The sequence below is a fragment of the Aythya marila genome, assembly GCF_965140915.1.
Source record: "Aythya marila genome assembly, chromosome: Z".
In the NCBI taxonomy this organism is placed as follows: Eukaryota; Metazoa; Chordata; class Aves; order Anseriformes; family Anatidae; genus Aythya; species Aythya marila.
The window spans coordinates 13,089,992-13,113,825 of NC_139080.1; the positions used below are offsets into that span (position 1 = coordinate 13,089,992).

The window sequence follows — 23,834 nt, forward strand, 5'->3', positions numbered from 1 at the left end:
AAACTATTTCCAGAAAGTAACCTAAAAGACATAAATTTTCTCCACAGCTTGTATTTCACTAATATTTCCATTGCTAATGTCTCTGGTTGAGGACAAAGGTAAGAAGTATGCAAGGAGGACAAAGACTGAAGAAGCAGATTTCAAGGAAAAGCATTTATGTTCAGATGGAATGGTGAGTGTATGAGATTCTGTCAGAACAACATCTTTCAAAATATCAAGTTCTCAATATCTGTTCGACAAGGTTTTCTTCCCAAGCCGTTTAACATTATGTTTCTGACTGTACAAAAGAACTGACATAATCTGGAAACATTAACTTATTTCTGATGAATTAGAAACCATTAAATTGAAAAAGTTGACCTGCAACTTAGAAAAATGTATTATTAAATCCAGTACCTTCTTTTTTTGAAGTAAATTGGCATGAAGCAGTGATATTCCCGTATGCTGGAATGCTTCTCTGCACTCAGTCTCCTTTGTAACTATAGATTTAACAGGTATTAAAGCAGATGTGATTGGCTGTCCTATAACTGGTGGAAGTCTAGATACTGGGTCAAGCTGCAAGTGCAGTAGTGGAATACCTGCCAGGTTCTGGGTGATCAGTCTATTATTGCCCACTTTTACATTACCAGAGAACTGCTGCTGGTATGATACTTCTTGCTGTTCTTCATACTGATTTGTATTTAGGTGTTTGGGAGGTGGCTTACGCACAGTTTCTGCCCACCTTTTCTCTTCCTCATGTATTTGCCTTGGGATCTCAGGGTCAGATCTACTCATACTTAAATGTGCTGTTGACTTGTTCTTTCTTGATGTGCATGATGACTGATGGTTCCATAAAGAATCTGATGAATTCCAAGCTTCTCGTGGTGTTCGGGGTGGTCTATCAAAAGCTGATGACATCTCTAGTGGATATAAAAGTGCTGGCTTGGAACAATAACCTGATTTAAGTTTAAGCAAAGGAAATCCATTTGAGTAATTCAGGGTTTTTGCAATAGGTATAAGCCTGGGTGTTTTCTGAACATCTGAGGAAGGCGCTAGGAGATGAACTTGTTTAACAGGGGTTGAAGAATGCAAATCTCGAGATGGTGGAATAAATCCTGTCTCTTTGCTGTGGCTTTCTAGCCGGCTTGAAGAAACATACATATCCAGATGATTCTAAAAGTAAAGAAATAAGCATTTAAAAGTACCCCAAAATAGCGGTCATGTATTAAACATGGAAAGAAATGGTATATATATTTCTTTTTTGTCTACTGCAATCACTACAAAAAGATTTAGTAATTTAACAGGACATATAACATATCAGATATACAGAACTGTCTTCATAAATGACGCACTGATGTACTTACTCTTACATTGCCATTGTTGCTTTCATCTCTTAAACTGTTCCTTGGTTGAAAATCTGAGCTCTTTTCATCAGATTTTCCTTTATCTTCTTGAGTGGGCAGTTCAGTTTTTAGACAAGCGTTAGGAGAGCATGAAGGTCTTCCAGAGCCATTGCCTTTTGCCCTGTCTGCAGTCTGGTTTCCTTCCAGGTGAACAGATTGATGCTGTTGTAAAATTTGTTGCAAATTTGGCAGGTTGGCACAGGATGACTGGACTATTTGCATTAAACTCATGAAGTTGATTTGCTGTAGCTGGATAGACACACACACACACAAAATTAACACTAAAAAAAAAAACACTTTAACAAGGATATTGGCAAAAATAACACCTTAATACTATGTTCTAACTGTTCACTATTTTGTTAATAGAGGTGTCAAAATAAACAATATTCCTAAGTTTCAATGATGATTCATTCATATGACAGTTTATTGAACAGAACTATACCTGCCACAGAAATGTTATGCTAAACCAAGACAAATTCCTTCACTTCTTTTCTGAAGTTTAGGTTAATATAAGTTTACATGGAATTTGAATGTGCTAACAAAAACAAATTTCTAGCACAGGCACATTATTGCAGTTTCAGGATCTTCCCTAACCTATGCAATTATGTGAACTAGAAAACATTCTGAGCTTTATTATTATATTACTAACTTTCTTGAGTCAAAAACAAACAAATAAAAAAGTAAGTCTCACGTTTTCACAGTAGCTACCTAGAACTGGAAATCTTTCTTTTTTTTTTTCTTTTTTTTTTAAGGAACAAATACCTTAAAACAGTAACTGTCCCCATTGTTTAATAAAATTTTATACTGTGAACACCATTTCCAGTATTTAGATGCTCACCTGAACTAACTTAAACATTTCATCTTGGAGCATTTGCCTGACAGTTTCTGATGTGTTTTGTTTCTCTTCTGTAGGGAGTTCTTTCTTGATGTCTTGCTTTTTTGCACAAACTGAAGTATTGGAGACAACACTTGATGTACTTGACATACCAGTCAGAGAAGGCTGACTGTGACTTACAGAAACCTCTACATTACTAAAGAACAGAACAAAAAGAACAAAACTGTTAGAAACATTCATAGTTCAGAAACTATGCTAGGTTTTCTTAAATCAATCCAGAACATTTAAAAAAAAAACAACATTATTTTTCTAAAGCATAATTAATTTATAGTAAAGAATATAACAATTAATACTGCACAACCTTCGTTAGAGAGCACATACAACTTTTTTTTCCTAATGCTTCCTAATATAATGAGAGAAAAACAGTAGTAAAGACATAAGATTTACCTGATTCTTAGTCACAGGATTATCTGAAACGTTAACTTTGCTAGAGATACAGGCAGAAAACAATACTGTGACAGAAAATGGGTCTGTTAATCATAAAACCAAAAAGGTGAGAGAAAATGGAGAAGGATGTTATTAACCAAAATGTGAGAAATGGCAGATCTACTTTCATTTAAATGATTAAATGTGCTTTTATCTATCCGAAATTAAAACCAACAACAAAATCGCAGATAAGAAAACAATTAAAATAGCATGCACTAGATGATACAATATAGTTAGTTTTCCAATTACTCACAGAGATAATTAGATCTTATAGAAGGTAAAGACTAAAGTAGATGAAGTACTTAAATGAAGTAGAGAGGGTTAGGATTTACATGACATTAAAAGAAACTGAGAGGCTTCTTCTATATCATCAGAATTTAACCCACAACACAACTCTCTGCCTTCTCAACTATCTCAAATGCTGACATTGGTAGGGGTACTCTCACGACTGAACAAGATGGTATCCAAGAATATTAAAAAATAAAACCAACGTGTAAAGCAATTTACAGTTTTGTAATTTATAAAGCAAAAGAAGTAATATTGAAAAGGTTTTGGATATGTAATAGGTATGAAAAGGCACAGGAAATGTCTTCTTTTGGAAGACTATCAGAATATATAACCATAGGATGAAATCCTGAAGTTGGAGAAAGCTATTTAATTTTTAAAAAAAAGTCATGAAAAACTTAAAATGGAAATGAGACTAGAGACAGAAAAGAGAGTACAAAGGGATGCGTACATCTGATCTTCCTGTACTCGGTACTAGATTGCAGGAATAAATATTTTGTAATCAAATCTACATGCGTTACTTGAGGCTGAAAATTTAATAGGCATTGTCTATTATTTACTGTATAAAACATTATAGGTTTATCTTACCCAGGAACTTGTGAATCTTGTTCTAAAAAGAATGATTTAGAAATGGTGCTAGTAGCTACCTCAGTTGTGCTAAAAGAAATTAAAAAAAAAAAGAAGTATAAAAAGTATTATAAATACTACAATAATGTGCTGCTTATTTTCATTTCATATACATATACTTTTGTATATATACATATGCTTATAAAATAAATAAATAAATATAAATATATAGAAATATACCTGTAAGCCATGATCAGAGCTATACTGAACTGAATTGCTTCGAATACTGCATTATGCTGCAATTTGAGCTGGCAAATATTGACATTCATGCTTTGTCTCCCTAGCAATCAGAAACTGACTCAAACAAAAGCACTGAAAAAGTTCTGGCTGTTCACACAAACAGCAGGCAAAAAAACAGGTTGATCTGAATTGACAAAAGAAGAGAAAATCCAATTTAAGCAATACTGTTAATATAATTACAACCTGTATTCCTAAAACAGAAAGGCCAGCATCATAAGAAACCTTTGAGAAGCATCTTATGTGCAGTTAGTTTTGAAATTGTATTCTCAGATCTCTAAAGTTAGGCCATTTTATTGTTCTTAACAACCATTACATACAGAGTAGTATTGATTTATATGACATTATAAGTAAGTTTTTAAAAATATTAAGACTGCCAGGCACTGTATATCAGAGACAAAGGTTTCATTATTATAAACAAATTTGGTGGATTTATAAAGAAAGATACTCAAAATAATAAAAACAGGTAGATATTTTTCCCTCATTAAATGAAAAAATCCCCAAACACCAATATTTCTCATGATAAACAAAAAAATCTTGTGCCTATAGAAGGCTTCTTCCCTTCAGAGAAATCAAACTAGGTAGTAAACAACTCAAACGGATATGACAGTCAAATTTATCAGGTGTTCCCATAATTTTATGTACATTATGTTTCAAATGTAGATGCATTTTAAAATTTATATGTAGCTTACATGAAATTTAAAAAAGGCCAAAATGATACAAATTTCTTGAGTTTTTCAGTTATGCAAAATGTCTCCATCCCTCTCTCAAGAGCTAATGTGCTTATCATCCACAACCATTTTATCTCACCTTTTCCTTCCTAGATACCAATCTCTCTCTCTTCTAAATTGTGTAACAATTTAACTGTTAAATTTCTTAGAATAAACAGCAGTGTTTAATCCAAAGATGCTGCTCCTACTTTGGAGACAAAAAAACCTGAAGGCTTTTTCAGCTATTTTTTCCAGCTATTTTCCAGTTATGTACTTTGTCCAGAAATAAAATACCACTCCTTCCCACAAATCATGCCTCTATTACTTGTTCATTACCAAACTAACCACTCATCCACCCAGCACTTTGTTTATGTGAAATGCCTGTGTATGTGGAATAGTACATAACTGAGTGTTTTTTTCAGGTTATGACTTTGTTACTATAAGGAACATGAACCCATGAAGACTTAACTGAATTTGACAATTAACAAAACTACTTTAAATTTTTTAAACAAAGTTAAAAGGGAAATAGTTAAAAAAAAAAATCTCTCACGCATTATGTTCAGCCTTTCCTTCCTTTGCTTTTTCCACCTTTTGATCATCCTGTAGACTATCTACATCTGAAATGGAGACCTGCTGGAATATAAAAAGATGCATCTGAACATGTCAATTTTTATATTCCCCCTTCTGAGTAGATGATTTCTTATTTTATTAGCCTAAGGCAAAACCATTTTGATTACTCAGCCACTACAGCTCAGAAATATGGAGATACCCTAATGATTCATGCAAAAAAAAATTTCCAAGTCAGTATTATGAGTTTTTATTTTCAAATTCACATCCACATATAGCACTGTGGAAATAAAGTCTGATAATCTTGCACCTCCTAACTAAGAATGAAAATGGGTAAACAGCCCTTATATATGCAAACTATTCATAAACTAAGAAATTGAAATCTAGAGTACTTCCAGAGACTATGCTTATGCTGTTGCAATTCACATGTCAACATAGTAGTCTCTAGCCTATTTCAAAGACTAGAGAATTATGACTGAAGATGATGCATGAGAACAAGGCTTATTTACAGATCTAAACTGAGTTTTCAGACATCAGCAAACAAAACACACACATTTATACATTTAATTTAAAAGCAGGCAGGCAAGCAAACAAGTCACAGAGCTTTTATTTAGTCACCCTGTAACAGCTTCAAAGTCAGTACACATTTTTAAAGAAAAAAGTTGTTACTACAGCTAGCTATGGTAAAGATAATACACATAAAATTCTATAAACCAGAAGACTTTTGTTTTGAGTTTTGTATGTATGTGTACATGCAAAATTGTATATATTAATATGTAGTGTTACACATATATAATTATATATCTGTTTATGTAGGCATACACACATTTAGTATTACAAGCATGGAATCAGTTTTTAAAAGTGCTTACAGCAGATATTGTTTTACTACTGTTTAATTACTTGTGACTTATTGATTTAGTTAGGGAAATTTTTCACTGATTCCAAATCCTTTAGGCCTGTGATTTTTTAAATCTATCAAGGAATTCAGGGTATTTTGAGAAGAGTATTTGTATTAATTTGGTTCCTCTATGCAAGATGGTAACTTGCCTTTCCAGGTTTGATCCTGACAGAGCTATTGGAGCTCTTTGGAGTTTCATACGGCTCCTCAAAGAACTCTATAAAATAAACAAATTATTCTAAATTAGATAACTACATGACATAGAGCATTGTTTTGTCATTTCTGTCAGCTGCTTACATTACTCCACTTGAGAGATCACTCAGCAAATTCAAAAGTTGTGCTATGACTACTGATCATGTGTCAGGAAAAAAAAAAAAGAAAAAAAAGCTTAGTTCCCTGGTAGGAATATGATAAATTTAACTTCTGCTTCTTAAACGATTTTCATATCATATTTTATATATGTTGTCATGGATATTTTGGAATGAAAGTAAATGAGAGAATTAAATACTTTAATATATCCAATTTCTGTAGTAAAAATAAGTTACATAGCGCAAAACTGATCAGAAAAAGTATTGAGAAAAATCATATAAAATTTAGTTATAGAACTGAATATATTGAAATTGAAATTATTGAATAATAATTTCAATAGAACAATGAAAATATATTTCCATTTCTGTTTAAATAAACTGAAGGATATATCATCATACTTGGGAAAAACTAACTGTTTTATATGTAAGACTATAGTAAAAGGATATAGCATAAAAACAAACCTTCACTTTCTGATGTTATATCTAACTCCTCCTGAACAAATGGTTCCACTTCATTAAGATCTTCAGTCAAATGAGGTAGAGAATAATTCCCACAATTAATTTCCTTCTTATCAAAATGTTTTGATTTTGTAGACATTCTGGTAATTGAAATTTAAAAAGGTATTTAAAAATAAAAATAAATTCAGTATTTGTGTTAGTTTAAGTATACTATCCATCTCAGATTGTAGCCTAGGCTGTAAAATAAACGCTGTTGTCATATTATGAATTTTCATATAAACTTTCTCTGGTAATTTCACTTAAACCAAGATTAATATTACTTTTTGTAATGGCTAAAGTATTTTACTGACATTAAGGCCACAATCTTTCGAAGGGCTTCAGAAAAATGTAAACACCACATATGATCTACCAAAAAAGAAAATGGAAATTATAAACTGCATCATGACTTCAAAATCGTCTGGCTAAGAATACATATACCTCCCTCACAGAAACTTCCTTTATTAAAAAATTGTCATAGAAGACACAAAACAATGTCTATAAATACTAGTAACAAAGATCTTTAAATTTCTTTAGCGCAGCAGAAGATGAAGATACATGTCAGAAAGGCCTTCAGGTTATGGAATCTCCATCTTCAGTAGTATTTAAGATATTTACAAATAAAATATTTACTGCCTTTTCCATCTATTTTCCTGACATATGTATATGAACACAGCTAGGTTACAGATCCCAGATCTGTAGGGTTAAAAAAAAAAACAGATCCCAGGGTTTAAAAAAAAAAAACAAAAAAACAACAAAACAAACCTCCTTCCCCTGCAAAAAAAAAAACAACTAACATATCAATTATATCAGAAGTGCAGATCCCATTTCTACATCACTAAGTGTATAAACAATTCAATCCATATTCAAGAGCCACTTCCTTTGCTATGTAGAGGTATGCCTAGACACAGAGTTTACTCTTCTGTATCTCAAGCATAAAGTTACGTTCATAATGTAATCTTCATTACAGAAGTCCTATAAAAAGTGAAGTCTTATAACAGCTATGTGACAATATTAAAGACAGTGCTGGTATTGCTAATAGTGTTTAAAGAGAAAACTTAAAATTTTTTCTGATGATTATGAAAAGTAAGAGGAACACAGAATAGAATCACCAAAATCTTTTAGATCTCATTAATATTTTGCATTACAAATTTGGTCATTTTTTTTTGAGAACTGACACAAATACATGATATTATGAAGCATAAAAATTTGGATTCTCTTTTACAAAATTGATAACATATCGCAGTATAGAAGACAACTCCTTAATGTTTCCAGTTGAATTTGTAACTTACACACACATAAAATACGTTATACGTTAATTATATATAATAATTAATGATAATACTTTAGGAATAACTTCTAGCAATATAATAGACTACCTGCAGCTATTAAATGATATTCATGTAAATTTGAGTTTACGCTCAATATTTAAAAAACATATAACATGTAATAACAGTACAACTTTTCATATTGATATGTTGATTAGCTGGGGAATTACATCCAACTAGAATTCTTAGGTTAAAAATAAAATTACCCCAAACTGGTTTCACAAAGGTCATCATAAGCTTGTACATTCTGGACATCAAGTGGAGGATCAGCCAGTACAGAAGAGCCTTCATCCACACTACTTTCCTTCTCTGTACTAGGCTGGGCTTCTGATAGAGATGCAAATTCTTCCAGACATTGACTAGTTTGACTCTATTGAAAACAGTAAAAATTCACTAGTTTTAGGAAAGAAAGATAAGTGATACTTTAAACAAACACACCAAAATGTATGTCATATAGCATATTTCTGTTTAACTTCATGTTGTTATCACTATTACATAGCTAAGAAATTCTTGATTTACAGCTGCCTGTAGAACCCAAGCTTTGCCCCTTTTTGCATTAAGTAAAGCAATGGTCCTCTGAACTATCTAAAGGAATCATAAAATAACGTACATGTACGTTTCATGATTCCTTTGTTACTGATGCTATGGGACAATTAAATATACACTATATAAAGATACATAATTTTTGGCTTTAGCACCAGTAATACTAACCTACTTTAAATTCTTATCACTGTAAGGCAGTATAACTATGTATGACAGAAGCACGCACAAAATTTTGGTAGTAAGATATAAGTAAAATACACATGGTACTTGTAAGAAAACAAAATAGAAACTAAACACAAGGCAGAATGTCTTTCAATGTATGAGAAGAGCCTTCTCAAAGAAACCCCACAGCCCTCTCCCCACTTTCATGTAGCTTTAATTAAAGAATGTAATGTATGAAATAAATAGTATAAAAAAAGTAACATTGTATCTGGTTGTTCTGGCAAATCAATTACGTATTAATGCACATTCTCTAACTCTATAATAACAGTGCTAGTTGGAAATTCAGAATTCACTATTCACCAATCCACAGCTAGCTTCAGTTAAACTGCATTTGTACTGTCCTCTGAAGACAAATAAACTCACATTCACATTTTCTCTTAGAAACTCTATTATTTATCTTGTTTTTCTAATACTCTATCTCCAATTCTGGCTTTCTTCAAAGATAATGTTGAAAACTAGACATAGTGATTTAACTTTTAAATATTTGCTCAAATACTGTGATAACTAGATAACTGATTTTAAACAGGACTTCCAAAGAGTACTTTCATTTCCAGCCAGAGTCTTCCTAAAGAATTCTCTTTCTGTAGCAAGTCCTAAAGGAAAGGCTATTGATCAGCATTCTATGTTTTACTGAAAATCAAACAATAATGTAAAAGGAGTGTAAGATTTTGTTTGCGATCATTTACACCTTACATTGACAGTTATTCCATTTCCTGTCTTACCTTATATGTTGTACTCCTTGCTTGTGAGCCATCTACATACAACTGTTCGATCAGCCATAAAGAAGAAAGGACGGCAGCTGCTGATGTTTTCACATGTATCATTGGGAAACTCTCCTCTGTGGAATCTTGTTTATTGGAACCACAGGGCAGCTTCTTATCAGACCATCTGATAAACCACTCAAGCAGTTTTGCAATATTGTTAAATTTACCCAACAATTCTATAGCTAGTTCTTCTCCTGGTACAGTATCAAGTACATCAGTAGTTTTGTAAATGTATTTAGAAGTTGCTGAAGTTTGTAAGCTAGAGAAAGTATGCTTAGGGATGGTCTGGCTTGCTGATGCAACAGTTACTCCTTGATTGTCAACCTGAGCTCTGTAAATTGATTTATGTTTTAAACCAAATAATCCTTCTTTAAGCCCTTTGATTAGGTTATGCACGCAAGGTTCTCTTGTCTGTGCGACAGACTGTACAAAAGTTGGATTTTTCAAAACTTTTTTGTTTATATTATGGACAGAAGCTGTTCCAGGATTGCAAGATGCCAGGGTGACAGCATAGCAAGAACCTGCTCTAAACACACTTTGGCTTCTAGTTTTGACTTGCCGACGTTTTAATGTTGTATGAACATCGAAAAAGAGGGAGTTTAATTCATGCTCTCGAAGAAGTCCAGAAAAGCTAGTAAGAAATGGAATTCCAAGGTCACTATCCTTTATGAGGTCTCTCTCAAGAATATAACTCAAAAAAAGCTCTAAGAAAATAACATATTCATCATCATCACGTTCAAACTCCCATGCACCAACTATAGGTAAATTACACTGATTATGTGTGCCCTTTCCATGTACTTTTTCCTTATGTTTTGTTTTCCAGTTAAGACCTTTTGTCTTGCAGGTATTATTTTTGCTCCCTATTTCTCCTTGTCCCTGATGTTCATTATCCCTGTCAGACAAGAAACAAACAGAATTAACATCAAAATCAGTGCTAAGAAGATTTAAATGGAAAAATAAGTAAATGCAACATTACTTCCTCTTCTTCCTCTTTTGTTAAAAATGCATAGCTAACAAAAAAAATCTTACATTAATACAATTTTAAGGCAGCAAATTAATCAGAGGTTAAATCCATAGTTCTTACAGAGACAGTAACTCAGAAGTATCATATCTGAATCTGGTCATGGCTAATAATAATTGACATTTCAATAACAGTATTACTTAGTACCTGACATAACATTGATAGTTATAAGATTTGATACATTTGTAATTTCTCATTTGATATATTATTCAAAATGATAATTATCATATCTGGTGAAAATATTATTTTCCCAGTAAGACAACTGTTTTTTTTTTCTTAATGGAAAGGTTTCTACTACCATTTTATCCATACCTTTGAGGTGAAGGTGTTTGAGCTCTCATTTCTTCTGTAAGCAAAGCATCAGAAAGTGTATCTGCTGTTTCAGCATCACTATATAACTGAGGACTGCCAAGATCAGTAAGTGTGCTTCTGCTTAGACTAGTGCCTAATGAGAATCGGTCATAACAGTGTTCCACCTCCTCATTAACTCCCTCTTCTGTTGGCTCCCAAATATTAACTTCTATGGGGCCTATATTCCTTATTACACGTCTCATAGCCTTCATTCTAGATTTTTCTGCAGCCTGTATAACAACAGACATAATTTCTTCACTTTCAAAACCTGCCCAAAGAAAGAAAACCAAGAAATTTTAAATGTAAACTACTCAGTTTTGACTTATTGTCTCAAATTGCAACATGAACAACCTTTAAATCATCATTTATTATAGCCATTTATAAATCCATATGGCAAATATTATAAAGAGAAGAAAACCATCAACTTGGAAGACATGATATCCTGTATTTGGTATAGACATATCAAAAATAAAATACAGACTTTGCCACAAAACCCTCTTAAAGTTGTCTAACTAAAAACTATAGTAACTATTTTGTGGGAGGTATGAAAGAAGGGATTGTCACAACTTATTAACTAAGCAGGGTAAAAAAGAAAGCTCATTTAGTATTTCCTGAAGAAGGATAGACATTACCTTTAACAGTACAGTGTCTGAGTCGCTGCTGGAGACCATGATATTTATCTCTTAGTGGAACCCTTACATCTTCAGGATTAGGAAATGCTTTCACAAAAATTTCTGCCACCTGCAAAATATAGTTTCTCCTTCAGTACCTAACAGACAAGTGATGTGTAATTTCAAACAGAAGTTACATCAGCAAAAATGCTAACTAGTAGCATTTACATGAAAAAAACATTTGTTATACTCTCTATTGCTTTTGTTCTATTTTTAATTTCTTTTACCTTTTTGACTGGTGGCAGTTCTCCAAGTAGGCTCAAAATGACATCTTGAACTATTTCTTCAACATTCATGAACCTGCAGAAGGGAAGCATTCGACAAGCCCATTCTGCGGCATTCAGACAATGATCAACTGTGGAGGTACCATATTCGTTCTTCTTTAGATCCTAAAAAAACACTTGCTATGTCAACAGTAATTGACATAAACAATATATTTCAGCTAAGCTATTCAAACATTGCAGACTACAATGATTCTTTCCCAGCTAATGTGAAATAAAAACAGCTAACAGCTTTCAGAGTAAGAAATATACAATGGTAGGAGGCAGGTCACAGTTGTAATGGGGAAAGGAAAGGAAGGGGGAGGGGTATTTTGAATCTGTCAGTGGTTTCTATTTCATTTGTCACTGCTGCAAGACACATCGAAAAATCAAAAGAGTCATCCTGTTTATTTGAAGCTTGATTTTTCTAGTGAAGAGAATTTTGGACACATTTTAAAAAGAAAGCAAACTTTGCTGAGGACAGCTTAGTTACTAAACTAGATACAACAAAAATCTACATCTATATTGTTATGGTATATAAGACAAATATTATAATGTCAGGAATTTCTTTTTCTTCTTTAACCTTTTACATAAATTAATGAGGGTGTAACAGACAAAACATATTAAAATTTAAATCTTTTTCTTTATTCTTTTGAAAACCAAGGCCCAACCTTCATCATAAAACATGCTGCATGCAAAGAAAAATAGTACATTAAATAAACATTGATCAGAATCAAAGCCCATCAGAAATACCTTTAGGAAGCTGCAGGTCACAAACAGCACTACTCCGCAGCATCAAGTGCTTACTGCACATTTTATCATTTTGTCCTACTATGCAAATAGGAGTCCTCAGAGACACATGCATCAGATCTTTAGCATTCTTCTTACAGCTTTATACACTTAAAATGTCTCTTTACTATATTAGTAATATAATTACCTTATGCGTGTTAATATTTTCCCTTGCAGTTTGGTACCGTCTACAGCTTTCAGATAATTTTTCACGAACATGTAACATCCAACACAGTGCACATAGCTCTCTGAACCAACCTGTGAGATAAACATGTGATGTGATGAGACTGGCTAAATAAATGAACAGCTTGAGATTTTCATCTAGAATAAATGAATTATTTATTTTAACAGTAATCCAATAAAAATGTCATTCATTCTTTTCAGTTTTCAGTAGTGCCCCTATAACACATACCTATAACACATTCTAGCACAGGAACTTTTAGAATAAGAGATTTGATAACTAACATAATTAAAAGCTAGGAAAAAAAAGTGTTCCTGCAAACACTGCAGAATAAATCATGCTGATTAGAGTTTCTTTACACCCATGGATCATCTCTTGTGCTCTTTTTTCAGCTCTAAATTACTCTATATTATTGCATACAGACCTAAAATTTTACAGGAAATATCATCAAGTTGATGGTCTCTAGAAGATGTAGAGCTACAGAAAACAGTATGGAATTTGCAGTAATGAAGCAGAGTCTCTGGGAACGGATTCATTGAAGGAAGAGATCCTTTCATTCGAATCTATAGATAGCAAAAATAAGTAAATAAACAATGGTCTTAATTATTTAGATATGATTAGGAAATGTATATATGTACCAACATTTTTTCTTGCTTATCAAAATTGAAATAAAAATCAGTTAAAATTTTTATACACCATTGCTAGATGAATAGCCTCTCAGTTATCAGCAGAATACTGTCAAGATCAGTAAAATTTCCTTAAGCTTCCTTAAGCATTTTCTTCAAATCGGTATTCTGAAAATTCATTTAAAAGAACATGTTCTGTATGAGCTACAGCAAATCAAACATTTTTGTTTGCATGGTAATCCATGAGTATGGTGAAATAAATACAGGAGCAACAATGTATAACTCCTGTTTCAGCTGCTACTTCTGGCCATTTCCCTGCGCATTAAGTATTAAACCTCTGTGTAACCATTCAATGAACTGTGAGAAGGCAGTATTTATTCAAAAGACAATTTCCTGATCTGTTTCTCTGCCAGATGCAGGTGCAGAAGGGTTGAGGGAAGAAAACTCCTATAGGTTCGTCAGTGATAAAAGGAAGACTAGGAAAAACATAGTTTTTTCCCAGAAGGAAATGGGAGACCTGGTTACTCAAGATATGGAGAAGGCTGAGGTATTCAATGAATCCTTTGCCTCATTCTTCACCAGCAAGTGCTCTAGCCACACTGCCAAAGTTACAGAAGACAAAGGTGAGGACTGTGAGTGTGAAAAACCACCCAATATAGAATCAGACTGAGTTTGAGACCACCTAAGGAACCTGAAGGTACGCTTGTCCATAGGACCTGATGAGATCACGTGCAGGTCCAGAAGGCACAGGCAAATGAAGTTGCTAAGTCACTATCCATCGTATGTGTGAAGTTCATTTGAGGCCATCCAGTGAAGTTCCCTCTGACTGGAAGAGCGGAAACATAGGCCCCTTTTTTAAAATGGGAAATAAAGACAACATAGGGAACTACAAGCCAGTCAGTCTCACCTCTGTGCATGGCAAGATCATAGAGCAGATCCTCCTGGAAACTCTGCTAAGGCACATGGAAAATAAGGAGGTGACTGGTGACAGCCAACAGGGCTTCAATGATGACAGACTATGCCTGACAAATCTAGTGGCCTTCTATGAAGGGGTTACTGCATTGGTGGATAGGGGAAGAGCAACTGACACCATCTACCTGGACTTGTGTAAAGCATTTCACAACTGTGCCTGCATGACTACACTCAAAGGGCTGCAGCCAACAGCTCAATATCCAAGTGGAGACTAATGATGAGTGGTGTTCCTCAGAGGTCACTACTGGGACATCTTTGTCAATATATTGTAAGTTTGGTTCTGTGCAAACAAAATATTGAACAAGATCTTATAAGCCCTGTGTACTAAGACCACCACTTTACCTGAATGGGAACATCGTGTTCTCTGGTACATATTCAATCCTAGTGTGATCTGGAATTTACTTTCATTTAGCAGCTGCAATTCCCAATTAAAATTAGCTTGTTTCTTTCCAATACAGAAAGAAATGTGCTTGTTCTTTACCAAGCAGGTACAGAAAGGAGACAACTCTATGAAGTTGATACCTTAGAAGTTTACATTCTAGTTTTCTGAAACAATTAAACACAAGAGCATAAAATTATGAGAAGATATGTTAAAGACTTGACTCAGCAAAGTCCAGATGAGACGGAATGCTCCCACAATGCAATTTCAAGCCTGTCAGTAATATTTACTCCTGATAATCAAGTTGCAGCGGAAAACCCTAGAAGTTAAATGCTTACTTTTTGCATAATTTGTCTTGCCCATTTCAGTTGTGAAATATACCACTGTGCTGCAGGGCAGGAACAACGAGCAGCTTGGAAGAGCAAGATAATTCGCTGAAGAATTCCTGATACTTTCTCACGGCTTTCTCTCTCAGATTTTAAAATTATGTCATTGCAGTCTTCCTGAAAAATAAAAAAATCCAAGCCAAGAACAAGGCCCCAGATTAGATAGAACATCTATCAGAAAGGAAAATAAGGAAACATCCTTTCTGCTCCTAAGAGAATATCCCCTCTTTCTCTTTGAAGCACAACTTCTTTATGGAAAAAAACACAGAGAGGCACACATACTTTATTATCACCATGTAGTTCCTTAAAGAAATTAATGGACATAGAAAAACATTAGACACAATGATAAGCTGAAAGGAATCAAAATACACATTATAATTATTTTACAAATACATGAATACTATTATTATTTTATAAATACATCCAAACAAGGACCAAAGAAACTTCTATTGGGCACACTTACTTCACTGAGAGAAGCTGGCTGAGGACAGTATAATGGTGGTGCTGGAAGATAAAGGCCATCTGGAACTAAACCATATAATTTTCCGCTAAGATCCTTGGCAGAATCCATCAAAAGCTTTAACATCTCTGAGAGAATATCAGCATCTGCCATAACAGCAGCTTTCAGTAGGTCCTGTACTGAACTACAAAGAACATTTGCATCTTCCTCTTCAATGGCATCTATAAAATATTAAACACAGAAATCAGTAAATTAATTGACTTAACACATGGCCTTCATTCTGAAATCAAGTAGCTCTGTTCTCAGGATTCTCATTCACCTGTTACAATGCATAGATCTCAACTACTTGCATAAGATAAGATTTTCTGCATTTGAAAATAGGACTCAATTGCTACTTTTAGTTTTTCCACATTAAAGGGGAAGCTACTGCCTTTCTAGAGATCAGAAATATTCAGGTATGCATTTGCTTGGGATAAACTTCTGGCAAATCTTTCTCATCAAGCAGGCATAAATGGTCCATCTCATTAATAATGACCACAACAATTCTCTTATCTGCAAGCATAACATTCAAGGACAAGGAAATATATTTGTTTGATGTATTTTACATATTACTCCATTTTCTTCACATCTTCTAGAAGTAGCAGGAACTTCAACATACATCATTACCTGCTTCCTGAAATTTGCATAATACTATACTTCTCTACTTCCATTTCTATTCCTCCTGCTTGTCCTGAAACATATGCTGCCAAATCTCTCCACTACCTATCCCACTTATGGATCACTATATATACATGTGTATGTGTCGTTAAGACAAAATTATTGGAAATAAGTATAAAAGAAGAATCTGCACAATGTTTAGGATAGTGCTCACATAAAGATTAACTAACATCCACCTGCTGACAGGAATTTAAAATGTGGTTTCCAAAAACACAAATATGAAAAGAGTAAAGAATAGAGACTGCACTAGTAAACTTTCTATAAAATGTAACAGACAGGTTGATCTAGCTAAGTGGAAGAATTTTAGCAGTAAAGCATTAAGTTAGGTTATGTGATAAAAAGCTCATGTGCATTTGTACAAAGGAGAAGAGAGACAACAGTACATTCATTAAAAACAAGTTTTTAAATTCAGGTTCCCTGAATAATACTGAGACCAATCTACTCAAAGGACCGTCACAGGAATTAAAAAAAAATAATAAAAATTAATAAAAAGCTACACACTCCGGGAAATGGAAAAATTATCTGTGCTCTTCCTATGATTGTCCTAGGAGAGCCATCAGCACCAGTGTTCAGGTGTGAAACCCATCAAGATGAGTGAATGGGAGTAGCTCTCTTAAGTACCCTTTGGACGGAGAGGGGTCATTGTCAAGATGGATATGCCACACTGCAGTATGCAGAGGAAGAATGTCTTGGCATTTCACAGGGCTCATTATAGGACCTTTATGAAAGGAAATGAAGCCACGGCATAGAGTTGTGCCAGCCTCACCACTGTTGGACCCTGTCAACGCATAAATATTTTCCCGTGTGAAGGGCACTATTCTGTGTGTCCGCGTATGGGAGTTCCAGTGACAGCAAATGGGGTAGGACTACAGGCTAAACAGCTTGTATCTGAGATGCCAGCACCTCCAGCGATGGAAGTATGTCAAAACAAGTGCTAGCAGCCACAGGATGAGGGCAAAGCTGGCAGTTACTAGAGGGACCAGTGAAGTCCTGGCCAACTGCTGGAGAGAGCATTAGGTCTGTGTGTCAACTGGGAGAGTTGGTTGACTGTGTCAGTAAGGACAAGAAAAGGGTATTTGGATACTGGAGGGACCAAGGAAGTCCTGACCAACTGCTACAGAGGCTGTATGTGTGCCAGCGCACATATGTGTGTCCATACTGGTGATACCGAAGGAAGAGATGGTTACTGTAGGGATCATATAAAGAGAGTGGTTTGGGTTGGAAAGGACCTTAAAGATCATCTAATTCCCAACCACTGCCCTAGGCAGGAACACTTCACACCAGTTCACACCTCACATCAGCTAGCTCTGGATGGACTGCAAGTCCAAGGCCAGCTACCAGGGCACGCAGACTGCATGCAGGTGGACAACACTGTGTGTGAATGAATGGGTCTGTACCAGAAACCAAAGTGAAGATGAGGTTTTGGGAACTCATCTATGCAGATGCCAGCAACTTGGGAGACTAGCAATCCCAAATCCAGATAGCAGACAGTAGCTAACAGAGGCACCTACATTGTGCATACACTTGCATATGCATGGACCTTCTTCCTGAATAGCAAGAGAGGGAAGCAGGCTGTGGTTGATGGTGCCATTCACGAGTGTTAAGCATGGCTGTATGTGGTTATAAGTGTGGCAAACCACAGACAAGTGTTGTAAATGTGTTTGTGTATGTGTCTCATAGACACAAACCCTCATTCTTGCTAGCTCTGGACCTGATGGAGCTGTGGAAGCCTCACCAATGTCATGTGATATGCTTTATTCCCCCCTCCTCCCTTGACATACATAAACAGTAAACATAGATCAAGATGGTTTTTTAAAGTATGACGATACTTTCCACACTATTAATGTATTTACACTTGTTTCACAGTACTTAGTTTTAATAAGGCATTAGTTTTCTTTGAACCTGAAATTAAGCTAAAATATAGTCAGATAAGGTATTGGCTAGCATATATGAAGAAGGATCTAATATATGACCTTACAAAGATAACAAAGGATGGTGTATAAAAAGTCTTTTGCATGCAAACCATGAATGAAACTGTTGTGTTTTCCTCAAACTAGAGTCAAGAGATCATAGGGTCCATTTTTAGAATGATAAAAACCAAAACCCCTACAGAATTAAAATATTTTTATGCCTTAACAGTAATGCACACAGTGAAGATGAGGTAATTTTTTTCTTTTTAAGAGAGCATAACAGATGTAACATCAAAAAAAATCACATTCATAATTTTATGTACCTGTAAACTGCTTGTATTTCAAATCTCCTTCAGTTGATGTTTCAGAAGTTACTGGTTGTCCTAACAAAGACTGTAACTTTTCCTTAAAAGTCTGCACTGGTGATATGCTTAATGGCAGATGATGCTCGGTGTTTTTCAGTCTGCAAGTATACCAAACAACTTCATTAACAACAAAAGCTGTATATAATCTAATGAAACTCTGTTAAATGAATATCTAACACAAAGTAGCTAATTGTAACATGTTAGATGTTACAGCTGCAAGGAATCTGAGAATACATATTTTTATTTTTGAGACAAAGGGTATGTTGTTAAGTCCATGCAAATACTGTTCAGTAACAAAACACAATGTATTAATTTGAAACTCAGATTTACCTTGAAAATTCATTAGAGTTCTGACAATACAGAAGGTAGGCAACACCAATTGAAACAGACAGTTTCCAGTTGCCCAATCTGTGTGTCAACCACACAGCCTCTGGAATGAGTCCACCAACAAAGAGCAAGTCAAGAGCATATTCAGCTGTCCACACGGATGAAAGGTTCTGGTCCCTCACAGCTCTGGCAACCAGACAGTGTTGCAGTGGAATAATACGGGAGGATATATCTGAGACACAAACATACATGTAGAGTTTAAATGGATCTGCATGCTGTAAAATGAATAATATAGAATTCATATGTTCACATTGGTTTTGGATTCATTTCAGCGTACAATTACTATTTATGATTTTAGAGACATACTTCAGGGTTTATTTGCAGCAGACGGACACAGCTTCTGCTGTTAAATATTACTGAGGTCAGAACAAGTTATTTTCCTGCTTAGCAATGTTGGATATGAAGCCATATGCAAAATTAGTGGGTTATTCTAACTTTAAAGATTTAATCACATTGATGGTACATTTGTGAGCATGCTACATATGTGTCCAGAGGGCATATCTGAGCTAGATGTAAATCCTGAGAGTTTTCCTACCATACCCATATTGTGCATAAGAATTATAAAGGTTGGAAGGGACCTTCAAGATCATCCGGTCCGACCATCACCCTACTACCAATATCACCCACTAAAACATGTCCTTAAGCTCCACGTCCAACCTTTCCTTAAACACCCCCAGGGACGGTGACTCCACCACCTCCATGGGCAAGCTGTTCCAACGCCTAACTGCTCCTTCTGAGAAAAAATGACTCCTCATTTCCAACCTGAACCTCCCCTAGCACTACTCAAGGCCATTCCCTCTAGTCCAATCACTAGTTATCTGTGAGAAGAGGCCGACCCCCAGCTCCCCACAACTTCCTTTCAGACAGCTGTAGAGAGCAATAAGGTCTCCCCTGAGCCTCCTCTTCTCCTGACTAAACAACCCCATTCCCTTAGCTGCTCCTCACAGGACTTGTGTTCCAGGCCCTTCACCAGCTTCGTAGCCCTTCTCTAGACACACTCCAAGGCCTCAATGTCCTACTCACTATGCTTCTTACTGTTGAGGATAAAAAAATACAATTAATTTTAAGGAAAAAACAGCAAATTATTTTAAGAGTTTACTGAGAAAAAAAATAAAAACAAGTTTAAAACCATTTTGTTTCCTGAGGATTAAACTTGTTTTCCAGTAAGATGCCAATCAACATTAACTCTAAGGAATACGTTGCTTCTTCCACCTGTTTTCTGTTGAGGCAGTAACATTACATAGGTAAATAATGGAAAGAGTGGCTGACACTCCAGAGGGCTGTGCTGCCATTCAGAGGGACTTCGACAGCCTGGAGAGATGGGCTGAGAGGAACGCATGAAGTTCAACACAGGTAAGTACGGGGTACAGGGCACCAGTACAGGCTGGAGGCTGACCTGCTGGAGAGCAGCTCTGCAGAGAGAGACCTGGGAATCCTGGTGGACTGCAGGCTGACCATGAGCCAGCAGTGTGCCCTTGTGGCCAAGAAAGCCAATGGTATCCTGGGCTGAAGTGTTGCCAGCAGCTCAAGGGAAGTGATCCTCCCCCTCTACTCAGCCCTGGTGAGGCCATACCTGGAGTACTGTGTCCAGTTCTGGGCTCCCCAGTACAAGAAGGACATAGAAGTACTGGAATGAGTCCAGGCAAGGGCTATGAAGATGATGAGAGGACTGGAGCACCAGTCGTACGTGGACAGGCTGAGAGAGCTGGGCCTGCTTAGCCTGCAAAAGAGAAGACGGAAGGGAGACCTTATCAATGTGTATAAGTATCTGAGGGGAGGGCGCTGAGAGGATGGAGCTGGTCTCTTTTCAGTTGTGCCCAGCAACAGGACAAGAGGCAACGGGCACAAAATGAAGCACAGGAAGGTTCGGCTGAATATGAGAGGGCACTTCTTTGCTGTGAGGGTGACAGAGCACTGGAACAGGTTGTCCAAAGAGATCATGGAGTCTCCTCTGGAGATACTCAAAACCTGCCTGGATGCCATCCTGCACAATGTGCTCTAGGTGACCCTGCTCAGCAGGGGGGTTGGACTGGATGATCTTCAGAGTCCCTTCCAACCTCAGCCATTCTCTGACTCTGTGAAGAGTACGCTCAGGCTCAGAACGTATCTGCGTATATAAATACGAGAAAGAAGGGGGCAAAGAACACTCACTGGTGCCCAGTGATTGGACGAGAGACAAGTGGTAAAAACTGGAACACAAGAGGTTCCATGTGAATATCAAGAAACACCTTTTAACTGCAAATGTGACAGAGCACTGGCACAGGTTGCTCAGAGCAGTACTCAGCTCTGGTGAGGCTGCACCTCGAGTACTGTGTTCAGTTTTGAGCCCCATGCTACAAGAAGGACATCGAGGTGCTTGAGCGGGTGCAGAGAAGGGCGACGAAGCTGGTGAGGGGCCTGGAGAACAAGTCCTACGAGGAGCGGCTGAGGGAGCTGGGCTTGTTCAGCCTGGAGAAGAGGAGGCTCAGGGGCGACCTTATCGCTCTCTATGGGTACCTCAAGGGAGGCTGTAGCGAGGTGGGGGTTGGCCTGTTCTCCCACGTGCCTGGTGACAGGACGAGGGGGAATGGGTTTAAGTTGAGCCAGGGGAGTTTTAGCTTAGATGTTAGGAAGAACTTCTTTACTGAAAGGGTTGTTAGACACTGGAACAGGCTGCCCAGGGAAGTGGTGGAGTCACCATCCCTGGAAGTCTTCAAAAGACGTTTAGATGTAGAGCTTAGGGATATGGTTTAGTGGGGGACTGGTTAGTGTTAGGTTGGAGGTTGGACTGGGTGTTCTTGGAGGTCTCTTCCAACCTAGATGATTCTGTGATCTCTCCCTCCTTGGAGATCTTCAAAAGCCATCTGGACATGCTCCTGAGCAAACAGCTCTAGGTGGTCCTGCATGAGCAGAGGGATTGGACAGGATGACCTTCACAGATATTCTCCAACCTCAAACATTCTGTGATCCTATGAAAAGTTTCCTAACAACCCAACTCTCCAAACAGAATCTTTTGCAGTAAAAAAAAAAAAAAAAAAAAAAAAAAAAGCCACTAACTTTGATGAATACTCATTCTCAGAAAAACACTGAAAGCAGGACTTAAACTAACAACTACTATTTGGGTTCAGTGACATCCTAGCTTGGCATTGCAACTTGTCCTGGTGTCTGAAGCATTCTGACTTCCAAGACATTGCTGAATAAGCAAAAAAATGGTGTTGGTTTTTTTTTTTTTTGGCAGATCCAATTTGAGTATTTTAAGTGCTGCTTTTCTCCCATTTTTGTGAGTATCAAAGTCAGTCAGAGCAATAGGTCTAGATAACAGTATGTAGTGGGTTTATGTGGCAAGGTTTTGGTAGCAGGGGGCCATAGGGGTGGTTTCTGTGAGAAAGATCTAGAAGCTGCCCCATGTTTGGGAAGGGCCCCATTGTTTTCCACAGCTGAGCCAATAAGCGATGTTGTTTTGCACCTCTGTGAGAGCATATTTAAGACAGGGAAAAAAACGCTGCGACACACAGCAGCTGGGAGGGAGAGAGCAGTGAGTAATGGCCTTGCAGGCACCAAGGTCAGTGTAGAAGGAGGGGGAGAGGTGCTCCAGGCGCCGGAGCAGAAGTCCCCTGCGGCCTGTGGTGAGGCCCATGGTGAAGCAGGATGTCCCCCTGCAGCCCATGGAGTACCACGGTGGAGCAGGGTTCCACGCTGTAGCCCATGGAGGAGACCACGGTGGAGCAGGTGGCCCTGCACCGACGGAGGCTGCCGCCTGTGGAAGACCCCTGCCAGAGCAGATTCCGGGCTGGACCTGTAGCCCGTGGAGAGGAGCCCACGCAGGCAGGAGCAGGTGACCTGGCAGGAGCTGCTGCCCATAGGGAAGCCAGGTTGGAGCAGTTTTCTCCTGAGGGATGGACCCCGTGGTACGGACCCATATCTGGAGCAGTTCTGGAAGAGCTGCTGCCTGTGGGAAGCCCACGCCGGATCAGTTCATCAAGGACTGCATCCCGTGGGTGGGACCCCACAGCACAGGGGACGAGAGTGACCGAGAAGGAGCGGCAGAGAAGAAGTGCTGTAGACTGACCATAACCCCCATTCCCCCGTTCCCCTGCGCCGCTCGGGGGGAGGAGGTGGAAGAGGGTGGATGGGGGGGGGAGGTGCTTTTGGTTTCTTTCCTTTGTTTCTCACTTCTCTCGCTTGTTAGTAATGAGCAATAAATCTTACTATCTCCTTATGCCAAGTCTGTTCTGCCCATTACAATAATTACTGAGTGATTTTCTCGTCCTTATCTCAACCCTTGAGCCCTTTTTACATATTTTCTCCCCATTCCTCTTTGAGGAGGGGGAGTGAGAGAGCGGCTGTGGTGGAGCTCGGCTGCCCACTCAAGCGGAACCACGACACAGTAGTATTAAGAACCATGAAATTCTAATGTTGCTTAATTTGCGTGAGAAAAAAGACAACTCATCCCGTCATCCTTTTGCCTAATCTAGTACCACACTTTGATTATTAGCTTCAAAGCATAGGAAAAAAATATAAAAAGACAAACAAAAACCTATGGTTTACATAAATCAGTTGCCCACAAACTATTAACATTAAATAGCAAAATATTATCAATAATCAAGAAATGAAAAATTAATCTCACACAGAGACACACACTCTCCTTGACAAAAAATATCTGGAAAAATAATTTTATCTTTACAACTAAGAATGT

At 37.0% G+C, this 23,834-nt stretch overlaps 1 protein-coding gene across 1 annotated transcript in view; it reads right to left on the reverse strand.

Moving 5' to 3' along the window:
- The window catches only part of CPLANE1 (ciliogenesis and planar polarity effector complex subunit 1), a 58,409-nt gene that overhangs the window by 19,942 nt on the left and 14,633 nt on the right, over positions 1-23,834 (reverse strand). The window contains exons 16-33 of the mRNA XM_082782811.1: positions 19,103-19,331; positions 18,731-18,870; positions 15,784-16,001; positions 15,273-15,437; positions 13,382-13,520; positions 12,925-13,034; positions 11,955-12,116; positions 11,689-11,797; positions 11,018-11,324; positions 9,643-10,576; positions 8,362-8,525; positions 6,795-6,931; positions 6,174-6,241; positions 5,110-5,192; positions 3,574-3,642; positions 2,218-2,410; positions 1,341-1,628; positions 394-1,149 (exon numbers count right to left, since the gene is read on the reverse strand). Of these exons, the coding sequence (XP_082638937.1) occupies positions 394-1,149; positions 1,341-1,628; positions 2,218-2,410; positions 3,574-3,642; positions 5,110-5,192; positions 6,174-6,241; positions 6,795-6,931; positions 8,362-8,525; positions 9,643-10,576; positions 11,018-11,324; positions 11,689-11,797; positions 11,955-12,116; positions 12,925-13,034; positions 13,382-13,520; positions 15,273-15,437; positions 15,784-16,001; positions 18,731-18,870; positions 19,103-19,331 (4,271 nt within the window). The remainder of the gene's footprint in view (positions 1-393; positions 1,150-1,340; positions 1,629-2,217; positions 2,411-3,573; positions 3,643-5,109; positions 5,193-6,173; positions 6,242-6,794; positions 6,932-8,361; positions 8,526-9,642; positions 10,577-11,017; positions 11,325-11,688; positions 11,798-11,954; positions 12,117-12,924; positions 13,035-13,381; positions 13,521-15,272; positions 15,438-15,783; positions 16,002-18,730; positions 18,871-19,102; positions 19,332-23,834) is intronic.